The 18616-nt window shown below is 41.7% G+C and overlaps 1 protein-coding gene across 1 annotated transcript in view; it reads right to left on the reverse strand.

The window, feature by feature from the left end:
* Window positions 1-561: 561 nt before the first annotated feature.
* LOC147673844 (uncharacterized) overlaps window positions 562-18616 on the reverse strand; it is a 413651-nt gene continuing 395596 nt past the window's right edge. The window contains exons 10-11 of the mRNA XM_086947727.1: window positions 14974-15041; window positions 562-872 (exon numbers count right to left, since the gene is read on the reverse strand). Of these exons, the coding sequence (XP_086803853.1) occupies window positions 694-872; window positions 14974-15041 (247 nt within the window). The 3' untranslated portion in view covers window positions 562-693. The remainder of the gene's footprint in view (window positions 873-14973; window positions 15042-18616) is intronic.

Below are 18616 nucleotides of genomic sequence, written 5' to 3' on the forward strand. Positions count from 1 at the left end.
CAAGCGGCCTTCAGCCGGTGCAAGTGGAGCAGACACGATGAGCAAGGAGATAAATGTGGGGGGAAACCTCCACATCCAAATTGAAAACAGAGAAAATGTGAGTCAAAAGAGGAGTGGGAGTGAGATCGAATGGGATTGGGAACCTTAAAAGATGTCAAGTTTGCTGGTCTTGATGCAGTAAAACAAGCATCACATGACCATCTAGTAGTGGTTGACACAGAGATAGAAGTCTTGTCTGGCCTAGGCTGCATTTGTTAATAGTGGGCAGGAGACGAATTTAATGCAGTTTGTAAACAGCTCGTAGAAGAAGCTGATGGATCAGACAGTGTCAGTGGGATAAGTTGTAGGAGAGTGAAAAGGTGGAGGCAAGAGGCAGAGCTTTGTCCCTGGCAGTGAGGCGCACATCGGAAGCGTGCCAGAATGGGTGCAAGAATAAGAAGAATGGAAGGCTGGCACAACACCAGCAACGCCTAAATGTATGTGGTTACCTGGAGTATGTTGTGATCAGCTGTATGAAAGGTGGTTAAAAAGTCAAAAAGGAGGAGTGCGGACACCGGTTTTGGTGGACAGAGATGATATATTTAGAGAGATAGGTGAGAACATTTCTCATAGAACATTATTATGAAAAACTATGCAACATAGACTACAGCAAAGACATTTGGAAATGGCGATGCATGCAAACAAAATGTTTCTCTATGATAATATTGGAGGTGTGAAAGGATCTTCTGTAGGTGACTTTTCGGTTTCTGGAGAGCTTATAGAGAGGTCAGATGTTTGCCCTGTGTTATTTCTGGTCCGGCTGGGCCTCGGATTTGAAGATCTTGATTTGGCTGCTGCTTTTTCAGTGCTCTGGACAGCAAATTGGATTCCTCCTAAAAATATAAAATCAGGTGAAATATTTAGTTAATAAGATGCAGTGGCAGCCTTTGCAGTTTAATTAATGCCCTTCATACAGATAACAAAATGCCTTGTTGTTATTTGCTTTGTAGATGTCAACAGATTTCTACAGTGGTTGATGGATGCTAGCAACTTGTTTTTGGATACCGTGGCTGTCATGTATAAACACTCCCAACAACAGGTATTACAACTACCGAATACAACTTTACGCATTTTACTAATCTAGGAAGGACGGAAGGCCGAGCTGGCCTTGTTGTGATGGAAACCCAAAACCTGGAGACTGCTACAAAAGTCAGTAGTGACCATGAAACTCTGAGCAAACACTCCAGCCATCAACAACTTGTACAAGTGATGTATTTGCCATTTGAGTTATTAGAATTCACTGACATTTTTACGAAAATAACAAGCTCTTCCTAAACTCAAAATGTTTGATACTCAATTGAATAAAAATCATTTTTAGTTTAGTTTAAAAAACACATATGAACAATAACATTCCTTTGTATAAGCAACATATAGCACATTCAACCGAATAAATAAAAAAAATTATGGATTAAAGTACTCCTAAAATGTACAGATTCATTTCAGAAACATATATAAAATATTCCTAAAATGTATAGCTGCCACAAATGATATTCTTGTTATCGGCGTTTATTATCCACACATACTCAGGATTTGGGTCACTAGTTTTACCATCAAATGTTGTGTTGAGATTAATATTAACTTTAAATTGCGGACACGGAACAAAGTTTTAAAGACTGAACCTGATGCAAGTCACAAAACCTGGCCAATTATCAATTCTTTCATTGGTTTTTATCAGCCCTAATGCGAATCCTCATGAAACTAGTTCTGATTTAGAACTTAGGATGGTGACTAAGGAGGCAAGCTGAGGACCAACATGGGTTAAATAATTAAATGGGTGCTACCCTCTTTCTGTCACTCACTCAGACAGTTCTACTTCTATACTCAGGGCCAGCAGTCTACAAACTGTAAAATCGTTTTTACACTTGCTTTAAGTTCTACCAAAGCCTTTGCATTATTGCACATTAACACATATTTTAAACATACTACTGTGAGAGCGGTTTCCCTTTTCTCACTTTCAATGCAGTACAAACTTGGCTTATGCTAACCTAATCTGTTTACACTGTCCTCCATCTTGAATATTTATCATAGTGTACCACGTGATGACGTTTCTTTTCAAATAAAAAAGTGTAGGTTTATGACAACAACTAAAGAACATTCCCAGAGGCTTCTCTCTGCACTGTACTTAAACAAGAATGTTCTAGCTGTCCCAAGCTATCGGCATAGTATGCTTGAAAAAACTAAATCCCACGTAACTACTATGAGAGCATCCAAATGTATTCTGTAGTAAAATGTCTCCTCTTGCTTGTACCTTATTGGTGCATAGCCTGAGAACCATGTACTTATGTATAATGTATGAAAGTCTTTGGGCCTGAGTTAGATCTCGGTGGACGGGTTACTCAGTCACAGCGGTGACAGATATCCAGTTTGCTGAAAAATAAATCCCATTATATCCGAAAGGATGTATATTTCGGTGGACGTGATATCCGTTAATGTTGTAATGGAGTAAGTCATCCGCCGAGATCCAAATCAGGCCTTTTGTCTAAATTCCTATAAAAGGACGTGCATCTATCTGTACCCTGGAACCCCCTATTCCCCACCTTTAAAAGGTGAATCTATACGGAACTTTATTGAGTTATTTGTACTTATGGCTTGTACGCTTTTCTGCTAAACTTACTGGTGGCGTATTTCGTGTATTTTGACACATAGCTACATTTCAAATCATAACTAGTGTCTGTCATTCTTGAAAAATGTCTCATTATTGATTATCGAATAATCACTATGTTTTTTAGTGACAAGACCAATTGGGGAGCACCAAAGTCTGTATCGGACTGCGCCGCTCTAGGTCCTAGACGTTAACGTCCTTTTAGTATGATAATTTAAGACAAGTCTGCGAGCCGACACTACCGACCAGCCTGTCTTTTTGAGTAAGTGTAGCCTTGTTCTGAATTTCGCACGGATAAGCAAGACCTACGCATTTAGTGAAGTCAGTGTTCTATGGCACCCCCCTGAAACAAGTCTTCAAAGTCTCCTGGCATTCTTTGCATGAGAAGAGATGAACACTTGCTTGTTAGCTATCTAGAGCCTTATGTAACATCATGTGTCCTAATCTCTGCTTGTTGCGTTATCGAAGCTGTATGAAGGAAATATAAAATTGAAGTGCATTGATCATCATCTGCTCCAGCGCGAGTCCGTTGCTTCGTAAATTCACACTTAATTATTCAATATTTTTGGTACTTGCTGTATTTTGATATTATGGTTGTATGAGACTTCAGAGGGCTCTCAGAGTATTATAATCTTCCACAGTTTAATTACACCTTTGAACATTTGTCTGTTCATATTCTGGTCAACCAGCACATCACAGTCAATAATGGTTGATTGTCTTGTGTAGAAGGATACAAAAATGTTGACTGTAGTGTGATGTTGTTTGACAAATTCCAGATACATTAGGCCTAACAACGATTTTGCATTGGCTCTATCGCTTTAAAAAAAAAAGGTAAGTGTGGCAACCAAAGAGAAGCATCACAAATAAGTGAGAATTAAGGGGCACATGCATCAAGCATTTTTGGAGTCGCAAACGGTGCGATTCCTTAAAATCGGCCGTTTGCGATTCCAAAAATGCTTTTTGGAATGCATCAAGCATTTTTAGAAATCGCACATTTTTGCGATTTCTAAAAATGCAATTGCTTTTAAGAAATCGCAAATTTGCGATTTCTTAAAAGCAATGCATGATTACTTTTATAATTGCGAATTCGCAATTAGGGTTTCAAATTTACCGAGTGGTTGAACCACTCGGTAAATTTGCAAAAAGTGTTAAAAACGCTGCAAAAGCATTTTTTACACATTCATGTTACGGACACACATGTCCTTAGGACATGTGTGTGTGCAACATGATGCGAAAACAACATTTCATGGGTGCAGGGGGGTGTCATTTGAACCCCCCTCTCCACCCTTGAAATGCAATCAGGATTTGCGATTAGCAAAGTGCGAATTCGCAATTCCCATTCATTCCTGTGGGCATTTTAGCCCATAGAAATGAATGGGAATAGCGAATTCGCACTTTGCTAATCGCATAATATTTGAGAATCGGTAAAAATTGCGATTTTTACCGATTCTCAAATATTTTGAGAAAATGTACATGCATCCCATTTTGCATTTCCTAATTTGCGATTCCCTAAAAATCGCAAATTAGGAAGTGCAAAATGAAACAATGATGCATGTGGGCCTAAATGCATCCATAACACTTTGGGAAGGATGTGGTTAGGAAGAAAAATGAATCTTCAAAGAGTCATCATGTCTGGTGCGAGAAGGACTGAGAATATTAAGATAACCATATAAGTGAGGCATAAGTGGCAGAAGGGACCCGTTTAATTAAGTAGGATTTTCACAATGCACCCAAGATCTGAAACAACTCACCCTCCTCCCACGTCTCCATCAAAGCCGCCTCAACGCAAGACATACCTTTCATTCGTTATCATATTTATTTCAGGGATAAAACTCCATACAACATACACAGATACCATAAAAACAGTAACACTGAACGTATGTATCAATAAATACAATAAAAAATAATCATTGTATATAAAAAATGAGAAAAAGGATACATTTTACATATTACATTGATCTACCACTTTGAAATATCACAATTCATATGAAGGTAAAACTCGGGGCCTGATTCACAAATGGCCTCCGCACTCATGGACGGCGGCCTGCGGTCGTGAGAGAGTCTCCACACCGGAGGCAGAATCTCTGACATGAAATGTTGCATTGCGGAGATTCCGCCTCAAATGCAACACTCTCCCACGACTGCGGGCCTCCGCCACAAGTGCTGAGGCCTTTTGTGAATCAGGCCCTCATTGTACAGAATAAAACCTCAATTACCTCAAAAAATAATTTGTTTTAAAAGCATAAAAATATATAAAAAATAAAGTAGCAGTACTAGATGTAAATCTACATAGAATTAGAAACCTCACACAGGCAGCAGATAAATCATATACATTTTTAGCAAAGATCACACACCTCATACAATTAAGTAATAGCTTATACAACAAATCTTAAAAATACTTTCAAGATCGATGGTAAAATGAAAGATTTTAAGAACGTTTCTGGAAATCAGGTAGCTGTACCAATTGTTAATAGAGGTAGAGCTTAGAGCATTTAGAATAAGCTGATTTATAAAGGATACCCCAACCACTTCCTTGCCCCAAACTGCATATAGATATCTACTCACAGTATAAACAATGATGGGATCAGTATTAGCCTGTAGTATCCTGGAAGCAGCTGGATAGTGCCTAATTCCTTAATGTACACTGAGAGATCTGGCCCATGTGCTTCTAAATCTTTTGCACAGCAGAGAGAAGAATAGTAGATGATCTATAGCTTCTATTTTTTTCCTAAGTGTGGGACAAAGGGCCTGTGCATCCTTAGTTCTGCTTCCGTTTACATAAAAGAAAAACTGGCCTACCTGAAGAGAACCCATCATAAACTTAATACATAAAGTTCTGGCTCAGTGGGGGGAAATGGCATCCATCTGGGGTTCAAATGCTGGGATGCACTTGTGGATAGAAAGGTTACCATAAGACTTCCAGAGCTGCTGTTTCTATGTTGTTGTTCAATCATATGAGGTCTTAAATCACTCTTGTTCCAGCCTTTATGGTGGAGGGATCGCTCCAAAGTGATTCCATACCTATTGTTGTGAACGTATCTAGGACCCTAATTAAATATTCCCGATCCATGCCCTTATGTGGTTATAACAAATCCTATCCTTATAAAGGCATAGAACTCATATCCATATTTAGTCATAGCCAATGCAGTCCAAATACGGCAAGGCTACTTCCCTAGACTCCTAGAAAGTACAACGCGTTCTTTAAACAAACCAAGCCTCCAGCAGCTCGGGAATTCCCCCTGCTTCTGTTTTGAGTTGTTCTAGAACTCCTGAGAGTCCTGAAAGAACTGCCAGTTCTTAGTGACAGTTCTTAGTGACGTCTTATGTCCAACCTTACGTCAAATTCAGCACCTTCCAGGTATAAATATACCAGCATTTGCCTTAAGCAACACACGGTGGTTTGGAGCAGAGCGGCTATCTACTTACCCAAAGCCCAGCTGATGCGAGTGCCGAAGGAAGCCGACCCTCCCATTTGACGCACTGAGAGAGACGCTGTCTTTTCTCCTGCCGAGAAATCTAGCTCCAGTGTTTCCAGTCACTCTTGCGGGTTGCTGGGAGATCGAGCATGAGAAAGAGATACAAGACCTCCTTCATTCTAAAACCAAGGTACGGAGCTGATTAGATCCTTAGAGAATTCTTGATTCAGATTCTTGGCAAAACTAACTTAACTTAAACTGTAGCTCACTTACTCCTTCCCATGTACTAGGCTCAGGTTAGGTACACCAGGGTAGGCGTATTTTAGAAGCACCAGTTGAGTACGTTTAGTCATCTTTTATAATTGTATGTATTGTATATATTTTATCCGTTTTAAGTATCATATGGCTCAGAAACCATATGAATGCTTTTACAGTATTATTTCATAATACTCCTTTTACTGTACGCACTTTACTTTATGACAAGTATTGCAATTGTGGCAATTCACTTCTCTTGCATGAGAAAGAGGACTGCTCAATAAATAACAACTTTTATTGAAAACGCCTGTCTCTCTATTTCTCTGCACTCTGGGGAAACTAAGCATGCACGATTGACTGAGTGAAATAGCTATCTATTGTTTTCACATGACTCTGGAGATATACTCCTTATTCTGGAGGGAGCAAAGTTGTCATGTTTATGCGGTTGTCAGAAGCTAATCCCTTCTTGTCTATTCAGGAAAGTTAACTCATTCCTGTTCACTCGAGAAAGATTCTAGTGACCTCTGAGCTAGCTGGCATTCATAATTAAGTTTAACATATTCAATAGAGACCTAGTCGACCTCAGTCCTACGTCTAAACTATCGTTTATGTTATTCCAATGCGCAGAGCCTATTGGGAATATAGGAACTACACTACACTATGGCCCTAAGGTTAGACTTTATGTGGGAATACCATTGAATGGAGTGTGAATTATGCATACCTAAAGCCTAAAATGAAGCTTTTTGTTAAAGTTCTTTTTCTGGGGTTGCCCACAATATAATCCAGAATAAAAGCTGGTTTAGGAGAGCGTACTTTTGCAAGTGCTTGTTGGCAATACTGCAATAAGTGCATTGGGCTCCAAGTAGCCCAACGTCTGGCAACTTATCATGCAAAGATCTTCAACCACACTGCCAGTTGTTTTGTAAAGCTGCACAAGGTCCTCCTGTGACTCAATTTCTTTGACCTGTGGGTCCTGTGGAGGGTCAACTATGTCTTCTTTGGGCTCCCCTGATTGCTCTGGGCTTGCCCTGACTCCCCTGCTTGTGGTTAGTCGCCTGGACCTTGCCGGTCATCTTCCTGCAACTTCTTGACTTGCATGGGTTGCTTTTACCAAGGGTTGTTGGTGCTCCTGACAGACACCAACCCCTCAGCACTTGACATCCTTTGTGGGACAGCTCATATCTAGCTCCTGGTCATCCTTCGCATCGCTTGGTCCCCACAGCTGCAGAGTCGAGGTTATCGACATCTAACCTGAAGCCCCCAACATCAGTGGGCATTCGTCTACTGAGCCCCTGGTCACTCCCAAGTGATTCAGACTCTTTCCCCTCTGCTTTAGGTACTCTTCATCAAGAATCCATGTTTGGATTCCCACGGACACATACTCTTCTTCCAGCGGCGGCACTTTCCTGAAGTCCCCCGTAGGGTTCGACTGCAGTTTCCGACACCAGTTCACTCCTATGCACCCAGCTTCCCTAGTGTAGGTAATGTGGGTACTAGGGTATCCACGGGTGGGGTGGCTCTCCAACCTTCTGTCTTCCACTGGGTTTCTTCAGGGTCCACTGGGAAGGGTCCTTAATCTTTAAAAATCCAACTGCGGCTTACACATAGAGTTGTACGGAGCCCGCGGTTGTGTTCTCACACTGCATGTGTCCTCCGTGGCGTCTCTGTCTACTTACCTTAGGCGATTCCTAGGTCCCCAGCGATTCTACAGCCTCTCGACATTGTACTGAGTCCGGTCATAGTTCTCATACCACTTTCTTAGTATATGGTTTGGTCCCATACCCCGGGCACACTGTGTATTAGTGCTATTTGCTATAATATTATGTGCTTTGTGTATATTTCCATGTGGGGGATACCGTAACATACTAGAGAGTATGATATAATAAATACATATCTTTATAAATACCTTGTGTGGTTCTCTTTCATTTAATCCATACTATAAGATTGCATTCTGGTAAAACAAGCTGCTTTACCCTCCTTCAAGACTAAGCCTGAAGGCTGCTCTCTACAGCTACCACTTAGAGAGCTTTCTCTGGTTGTCTAAGACCTCTTAAATCACCATAAGGGTTGTGTGGACTGGTGCAAGGTGCCCACTTACATTATTGGGCATCATATACCAGGCCAACTTCTCACAACATCCCACGCAAGTGTAGATTTACAAGTATTATTTAGCAACTTTTGAGTTAAAATCAATACATCTTCTGGGTGTGTATTGCCCAGGAGATCACTTAAAATCACCTGATCACTAGTTATCAACATATCACTAGAGCTACCACCAGGTTTAAAGAAATAGTTTAGAAGTGTAACATTAGCTCCCAAGAGATCAGCGTGAGCAGGCCATGCAAATGTCTGTACAAGAGATGAAAAAAGCTTACATACTTCCTCTGAAGATGTCCCAGCGTGTACCAATCAGTAGCTGTCAATGAGTCGCCAATAGGGTGGCCACTACCAGTAGTTAATGTGGCACTGGTAAAAGTGGGGTGTTCAAACCTAGATTGTACATATCAGTGACCCTAGTTTCTTGAAGCATTATTGCAGCTCATTCGCCCAACCAATCACATAATTGTGGAGTTATCTTATCACACACATGGTACAAAGGGGTCAACACAGAGGGTGACAGTTTGCAAAGCATAGCTTCTATACATTTGAGAGCATACTTGAGCAAGGATTATTTCAAATAGGTCAGCGGGCATACAAACTTTCTAACCATCATACATCATTACAATTAAGTCATGGATAAATTGTATACAATATTATAAAAGAGAAATATTAGGAATTGAAAGTAATGATAATATATTAAACATCGATTTAAAGGGTGTCCTAAACATTCATTTATACATAAATTGATGTGGATGTAGCATTTGATAAAGTCATTTAGTACATCTATAACATAGAGGATATCATTTTCAATCAGCAATTATTTTGATATATACAGCAGAAGATAGAAAAAACATGTTAAATCATTCTGTAGAAAAGAACAGATATAGATCATGTTATAGTTGACTTGACGGTGTAATGACTGACTGTATAATAGCTACGTGCCTTACGGCATAAGTGCCTTCATCAGGAAGCAGTCAAATCAGTATCTAGAGCCGGGGAGCTGAGTGGATATTGCCACACCTTTGTGGCAGGGACATAAGGATGGGCCCCAGGACTTTAGAAGGGCCTGTTATGGTCAAATTGTGTCGTATTATGATGTTTGATACTGCAAAGTGGACACCGGTGAATGGGGTGCCCTAAGATCCTATAATCAGCCACTGAGCATGAAGCGCTGGCACAAGGCGAGGTCACTGCCACCCAAGAAGGAAAGAGTGTTGCAGTGCAGGGACTAGTTAGATTGGAACTACACTGTCTGGTAGCATGGTCAGGGATTTGGCATATTTAAGATGGGCCAATCCAATGGGGACAGGGTCACTCTATATGGTGCGGACACAATGTGTAAAGACAGATGTCGGCTGGTACTTTCGGACCGAAGAGACCGCTGGCCGCGATAGCGTCACACGCGTATATGACATTTTTCAGCTGTTGATTACTGTATTCAGGCGCCCATGAGTTGAAAATCTTGTCCCGATTATAATCATGCTTTCCTTTATTTTTATTTTTCATGCACATTCATGTTACTCCACAGACAAAGAAGCAGTTATTTCAAAAGATAAAAAGAGGTAACCCTTTTTATTGCAAGAAGTGTAGCATAAGAGTTTATTTTCACTGCCTGCAACCGGGTATGTTTTATGTACACTATTTTATCCTGGAAGGTAGTGAGTATAGTCTATCAAAAGGGTATTTGTAATATTTATATGCATCTACGCATGAAAAAAGTTTTCAGGTTTGAGGAGTACCTTGTGAATTGGAATTCCTAAATGTGTCTAACGTTCCCTTTTACAAAACTCCTTGTATTTTCTATAATTTTGAGACTTCCTCTGTTTCAAAGTGAGCTAAAATGGCAAAACAGCCATATATTAATACCACAGAAAGTGCTGCATATTTCAGCATTGTTTGGCTTGTTTTGGTCTCTGACTGCTGCGTAAGGCTTGTGGCCCTGTCTATATAACATTATACTCTATCAAGGTCCGAAGACTCAATGGCCTTATGTTAAAACGACTACAGGTTATAAGCCAAATGGTCCCGATCCAAGAGCACTATATTGCGCCTCAGAAAATGCGTGGGGGCTCAGAGTATGACCGCTATTTTCAGGATCATGTAGGACTGAATTCCTTTTCTGAACTCTGAAGAAATCTAACCTAAATGTACAAGAATGAACAGAATCCCTCTCTGGCCTAGAGTGGGAAGCAGGCCTTAATTTGAGCCGATGGTGGCCGGTGGGACCCAACGGCACTCATTTTTGTGGACTGCCATTCATTTTTCTGCATCAGACATTTACCTAGAGCAAGAAAGGAGAAAACACATAAAGCAGAAGGAGAGAGAATGAGAAAGACGGTAAAACCATCCCAAAGGGAGAAACAGGAATCTGCAAGAATGAGATAAAAGGGCAGGGAGTGTCTAGCAGTGAATTAAAAAGGCATGATGTGGAGTTAGGACACTACAGCCTTGGTATTCTGTGCACCAACATTTAATTTCAGCGGCCACAGGCTTTTGAACAGTGCCCTAGGCACCAGTACTCATTTTCTTACTGGTGGCAGCCCAACTTTGTTCAGAATACCATGTCACTTGGCTTAATCCTCGAGAATCACCTGAGCGTCGAGATTCAAATTACGGCCATTCTCGGTTCCAAATGAGGCTAATCTGGGGGATTAGGCTACTCAATCCGGAACAGGATTTAAAATCAGTTATTCTGGCGTTGTGTCTCCAGATTGAATATATGATGATGCAACGCAAACTATTACAATGCATGCTTTTACAACACAGTTTTTGCAACGCATCTACCATTACAACACATGATTTTACAACGCTTACCAGTACATTGCATGATCATAGAAATACACTAAGACTACCATCACAACTCAATCTATTAAAATGTTGCGTTATAAATGCATTACGATGTAATGCCTGCTTTGTAATAGACGTCTCCCCTCCAGACTCGCCTACGGTACCTCACTCCTCTCAGGCACCCACAAAGCACACTAAACCCTGCTCACAGCAGTTCTACGTCCTGCGCCCCACCTTGAAATACGACACAAGCCATTTGATTACATCACACTGTTGTATCTTGAGTCTCCCTGCTGCTCAGCTAGAATGCTTGTGATGTAGAATGTTGGATGAGTGGAATGCTTGTGCGGAATGCTTGTGCTTTGTGAATGTCATTTGGGTGAGGGACAGCTGCTCCCGATGGGGTTAACATTATAACTTACTATCTATCATCTTAATTCAATAAAGTAACTTGCTTAATCAACAAGGAAGATCCAGCTTCTTATTGATGACATCATTTGGCGAAATTTTTGGGAGAATCTACGCGTGCAACATAAAGAAAAATGAAAAGCTAAGCAGTACTGTTATGAAATCAAGAAGAGAAGCTCAAGCTTGAAGGGAAAGGAAATATGAATAGTACAGAAAACCGAAAGAAAGGAAATCTCAAGGTAAATGAATCTTAACAGTCATCTAAAGTGTTTGTGGAACGCTGTCTGGCAACCAAACCCCATCAGTGACCCAACATCGGTCGCCCTGAAACCCAAGTTTGCCAGATCCATCAGCGTATAGTTATTTGTGTTCGGGGGCAGTAAATCGAGCCTCGGTGCAAAGGAATTAACAGCTGCTGTGTCATTTGTATATGGTCCGGGGGCAGCAAATCGAGCCTCGCAGCAATATATGGGTTGTTATTTAAACAAGGTCTGCTCATCAGAGCCTCGAAGCAATGTGTTTGATGTCCTTTTAATAAGGCCTGCTCATCAGATCCTCGCTGAGTGTATGTTGTCTTTTGATCAAGGTCTGCCTGACTATCAGCGTTGGCAAGGTGAAATCGAGCCGCTGTGTACTGTGAAAGAAGATCACTAACCGCTTTGTTTTGCTGATGTTAAATCGTGTGAAGGAGAGTGTAATACACTAGTACCAGCAATGGTGTGGTTTATTTGAATTTCGGGGCGGTAAATCGAGCCTCAGTTAGTGAAGGATTTACCAGCTGTTGTGCGCTGCGCTGAGGAAGGTGAAATACATGATTGACATCAGCAGCTGCGTAGTTTGGGTGTGTTCGGAGGCGAAAAACGAGCCTCGGAGAGGCAGGTACATTTGTATCGACCGCAGCGTGGTGCTTGCCAGGCTAATAGGAAGGAACCAAAAAAATATGTTTCTTTTTTTCTTTTCATTTTCGCTGGTTTGATGTATTCAACGGTTGAAGTATTTATTTAAAAACGGCACGAGACGAGACTGTATAAATTGTTTATGATTTACCTCACTAGTGGCCTCTGTGACGGAACTGCACTCCATGTCCTTCTGATGCAAGCGGCATTATTTCGCGCATGTTTTTGCCGTGAACCAGCCGAGCCAACGTCGTTGTGCGTGCCTCCATCTTGAGAAATAGGTTGTGAGGTATACATCGGAAAAGCTGCGTTATGGAGACGCTTGTGGACGTTGTGAGGTGTGCCGTGAATGTTTCTGCAGTAGTCAGCGCATCAGGTACTTTCTTTGTTCTAACTTTCAGTCATGGAAGTCAGATGTGTAGTTATCCTGTGAAGTGCAGCAAAACTAAGGAAAGTATGGATTACTGCCAGGTAATATTGGCAGTTGGTTTCTGTAATTAGTTCGTTTGGGTGAAGACCTAACTGGACAGAGTTTTTGGTGTTGTCAATAGACAAAATCAGACATACCAGAGCACTCTTGATGCTGGGAGGAGTTCCTCTCATGGAAGTTCTGTGTGGCAAGAGGAAGCTGTAACTGGACGAATGTCCCGAAGATTATGAAGATCGTGGAGCCCATGTGGTTTCATTTCGTTTGGACACTTGTCGCAGAACTTTACCACAACATGGTTTTGGATTTGGTTTGAGAAGTTGTTTAATTCAAGAAGAGCTGTCCCACAACTATTGTTGTGTGTGTGTTGTGTTATATGAATGAGTTATGTATGTGCTCGTTCTGGTGTGTGAATGAGTTATGTAAGTGCTCGTTCTGGTGTTCAAATGAGTTATGTAAGTGCTCATTCTGGTGCATGAATGAGTTATGTAAGTGCTCGTTCTGGTGTGTGAATGAGTTATGTAAGGGCTTATTCTGGTGTACGAATGAGTTATGTAAGTGCTCGTTCTGGTGTATGGATGAGTTAAGTAAGTGCTTGTTCTGGTGTATGATTGAGTTATGTAAGGGTTGGTTTGGTTGTCTGTAGCGTACATGTTAATTCCTGATATATTTGGTGTTATGGTATGTTCCTGTGGGTGCTGCTTGTTGTTCTGGTCTGGCCAACTGGTATGACTTGTGTCATTTGGGTTTGATGCTGTATGATGAAGGATAGTGCTCTATTTCAGGGAACATATGTGACGTTCTGCTCAGACTGTGGTGTGTGAGATGAGGCTTTATATAGCGTCTCGGGTTGTATTCTTTTGTTGTTGGGTGAATCGTGGTATAGCAATTCAGGATGTATCTTCTTTGTAAGTTCGTTGGTAGAATGGTATTGCATATATTGCATATTCATTATATGTGCATTGTTTTAAGTTTGTGACTATGTGTACTTTTCATGTGGTCATTATCTTAATTAATTCATCTGTTATATTTTGCAATTGTTCCCTTGACGATAGGAGATATGTTATTTTTCCATTATCTTAATTAATTCATCTGTTATATTTCACAACGTAATTGTTCCTATAACGAAGGGAGATATGTTGTATCTTGAGTCTCCCTGCTGCTTAGCTAGAATGCTTGTGATGTAGAATGTTGGATGAGTTGAATGCTTGTGCGGAATGCTTGTGCTTTGTGAATGTCAGTTGGGTGAGGGCTGAGCAGCAGGACAGCTGCTCCTGATGGGGTTAACATTATAACTTACTATCTATCATCTTAATTCAATAAAGTAACTTGCTTAATCAACAAGGAAGATCCAGCTTCTTATTGATCACATCACACCTATCCTGCTTTCCCTGCAATCGCTTCTATTGAGGTGAGAACTCAGTTTAAAACAAGGCCCCGCATTCCTCTTCCGCCACCTACCTGACTGAAACATTGACAGTCTCGGAGTTAAAACCGGGTTCAAGAAACCCACAACCCTTTCTCCTGAAGCCTCCCAGCTTCAAAAGAGAATGATACATGAACCAGTCATTCTTCGGAAGCACTACCAGAATCTGCAGCTCCCTTCTTCCGGTCTTCGTATGACCCCATACCATGCTACTTTTAATAAAAAAAGAAACTTCTCTTTAAAGGAAACTTGGGCTATGAAATCCCACACTCTCAAGGGTCTGTTTTTCACTTTTAGTGTGGCGTCTCTCAAATATATTCCTGCGATAGATCCTGGTGGTAGCGGTATTCGTGTAAAGCGCCCCTAAGCCCCTGGGACACGATCGTGTTATACAAAATAACAAAATAATAATATGACCATTGGTATCCATGAAAAATTATTCAGTACTACCAGGCTCGCACACTGAGAGCTAATGAAGTTCTTGTATATTCCACAGGAGGGCAGTGTTTCAACATGTTCTTCTTAGCGTGCTTTCTGTTAGGCAGATTGCTAACTCGACTTCTCTGAATCTACTGCAACTAGCTAGCATATGTACGGGTCATGAAAATACAATTTACCTTGCTGAATCTCAGATTTCGACGTCTTTGTTTGCGCAGCTGCAGTCTGCATACACGCGTTCTTGTTCCTGTTGTGCAGGAAACAATGAGAGAATGTCACAATTGAAATACAATGTATTGCTTCCACTTGTACTTTTTTTTAAAAACTCGAAAAGGCTCCATATTCAGTTTTGAAGAAAATAAATAAACAGACAGTAATTCACCATACATCAAAGTGGAATAATGACATTGTTCAGCCTTCGCACATCTTTCTTTAGATATGTGCAGTAAATGTGATTCATTACATCTGTAACCAGTTGACTGGTAATCTGTGCAGCACCACTCAGAGGCGTGGAACGTGCTCGTGGACAACATTTCCGGGTCACGGGAAAGTATTTGACAATATGACATTTCTCTTTTCATATGAACACCTCGCACAACAGGGCCCAGCTTTTCTCAAGGGTGGTCCACTTAGATGGTGAAACATCAGCATTTTATTAGGGGTGGGCGAAGAATTCTGCTCTGCCGGCAGAGTTTGCAGTTTTACCCACTCCGCGCTGAGTTGCGAAAAACTCCCAGAAGTGATGCGAAGCGGAGTTTTTTCTCTCGACAGACCGTTGGCGAGCGCTCGCGTGAAAAAGAAATCACACGCTAGACCTCCCAGCGAGATTTCTCATTGTGGGCGGTTGCGGCAGGTCACGACTGCTCGCACTGAGAAATCTGCCATTCGCGTTGAGAAAGCTGCCGCTTGAGTAGAATGCCTACTCGAGCTGTAGAAGCCAGCAGCGGCCTCTGGTGCGATGGGTAGTGCAGTTCGTGTTGATTTTACAACGTGGGGCAAACTCCCGGTGCTAAAAATCAGTGAAAGCAGCACAACTTAGCAGACTCTGCCACTGGTGGAACTCCGCGGAGCACGGCAGAGGTTTTCTGGCACTTCGCGGAGTTCTGCAGAGTAAAATCTCTGCGAACCCCGCCCAGGCTTACATTTTATTACTTAACTGCAGTGGCATAGCAGGAATGCCTTGGGCCCCAAAGCCAGTCCTGCAAAGTACTACGCATCAGGAGTTAGACTAACGCATTTCAGTGTGGTGCTCTGCACTATGGCTCCTCAGCCTGTCACTGTGACTCAGTGTTGAGTTTCAACGGGGTATACCATGAAAACTGCCTGACCTGGGTCATAGATTAGGTACGTTAAATAGGGGTCAGTGTTTAATTATTTCAAATGGAACGGACTTTCTCAAAAATTCAAAAGACAACTTAAAAATCCAAAAATTCAAATGTTCATCATGTCTAATGTTCTTTGGTGAACAGATACATTATTGAGGGGTATCAAGGTGCCTGATACCTACATCATGAGCGGCCTCCAAGTGACCGTCTGTCTGGGACATTCAAAAGTTCCTCGGTTGTTTGTTTGATCTGTAAGGATGTAAAGGAGTCGCTTGGTTAGGATCTAAGACATGTCTGGGTTGTCCTATGTAAGAAACGATTTTGGGTATGGGAGACTTACTAGGGTGGTGACTGGGCGAAACCGGGTATCAATCTCCTGGTTCATATGTATAAAGTCTGATAATCTATTTCCATGGGCAGCGTTATCAATCTGCCGCTTCGGGTCGCTAGGAAAGTCAGGCCCCGTGGGTGATTCTAAGGGAGAGGAAGATAAACGGCGGCGAATAGGTTAACACAGACTAATGGGATTCTGTCATGCTCGCTAAAGTATACATTTTACATGTATTGTCTCAGAGGAATAACACATGCCCGAGTATAGGCTTGGTTAACCTAATGAGAAAGCTGGAAATTCTTGCGTGCCACTTCAAACGTGGTGTTTTAGTCATCGTTATACTATCTGGACATCGGTGTAATAATCTATGGGTGATAGTTGACTTGAAAACTCAAGATGCCCACTCTTTGTGTAATAATCTATATCTAGATCATAAGGGTCGCAAGCCCAAAAAGGGGCACACTGGCTGCTTTTATTGACATAATATACACTGAGCGTTATTGCTTCTGGCGTACATCAGTCCGCCAAGGGTCGTATGTGGGACAGACGCGATGCAAGTTAATTAGTTCATGAGTGTTAAGGGGTGGTTATTACACAAATTTCTTAGGGTGAGATCGCCATTATATTTAACTGTGTTTGAGGCCATTCCAATCGCGCTTAGCGCAATCAATGTGGTATTCAATGTCTCGTATGCGGCCCAGAAATTAAGAAAAAGTATAAATAAATGGCAGTTAGCACTTGGGATGGTAATGTACATAAGCCCACTACAAATGACTCATCACAGATTCAGACGTGCAGCAGGGAACACTCATAACGTGCTCTTAAATTGTACTGTTAAGTTAACTTCAAAAATGCCGCCGGGGACACATGAGACGTGCTCGTTCATATAAAAGTTAAGTCAGATCTCGGATTTAAACAAATAAACATGGACCACTATGAGCGTATCCCTACCTGCGTACCGCCACCGTCGCTGCTCGAGTCAGAGTGAGCCGCCCGACTCGCACTGCTTATTAGGACGGCTCACACGGTGCAGGCGCTGCATGCTGCTCGGGGGCTCGTTTCACCTCAGCCAATCAGGAATCTATCATGCGGTGGCGTCACAAAAAAGTTGTGTTTCAATCGTTTTATCGTTTGTGCTTCCCTACTGGAGTGTGGCAATTCAGTTATCTGAATGTCTAGACGGTGGTTGCCAACCGTTGTTACTTCTATCCACACCAGCGGTAGAGAGTAATAATTTGATATTGGCATGCCACCAATCATAGGTGTAAAAAATTTCAACAGGGGAACAGGAGGCCCGGGTGAGGCTGTGGCCTGGGGAATATTTCTTACATGGACGTGTTGCTACTTCTAGTATGACGGCTATTACTGAAATCTATAATAACAGGTTTGTTAGGGCAAACAGCAGCACGTTGTTAAGTTAGGAAGACACAACAGGATTCAATATATTTACATCACAGTATCATGAACATTATTATTTCCTGGATATATGATGTTAGATAAGTATACACAACATGTGCAGCCTCCTTGATTTAGTAATGCTAGATGGATAAAGACAACATATGTAATGGATTATACATAACTATGGTAGATAATGCACAGTACAATACCCTTGGTGACCGCGATGTCTGCGCTCATGTTATCATGATCTTTGCAATATCAAATCAGTGTTTAATGTCTCTTACTGGTTTTTATTCTGGGTCTAGAACTGCCATCTGGGCATATGTGGCATCTGTTTCATTCAGTCCATTACGGACTGTGTCAAAATAATACATCCATTTGCATTCCCTGGTATTCATAATGGAATTCAAATGACCATCCAGTGGCCCCAGGGTGATTTTCTCAATTATCAACCATTTCATAGATTCAGGTGTGTGGTTGTTTGTTGTATAATGTTCTACTCAGGGAGCACCCTAGTGTGGCATCTAATCCTGCTGCAGTGTTGTAGAATGCGATTTTTTGCCTTTTGTTTGGTTTGACCGACATGCATAAGGCCACAAGGGTAAATGATTAGCCCTGGGCGTAGTGGGCGTAGAGGGGCTTCGCGGAGCTACGTGAAGTGGGCGAGAAACTACGCCCACCTCCGCACTCCGCGTAGCCCCACTACGCACCGCAGGCCTCCCTCCCTCCCGCCCTCCCTAAATACTTTAATTTAAACGTTAGTAATAA

Source organism: Lissotriton vulgaris, chromosome 12, assembly GCF_964263255.1.
Source record: "Lissotriton vulgaris chromosome 12, aLisVul1.2, whole genome shotgun sequence".
Taxonomy (NCBI): domain Eukaryota; kingdom Metazoa; phylum Chordata; class Amphibia; order Caudata; family Salamandridae; genus Lissotriton; species Lissotriton vulgaris.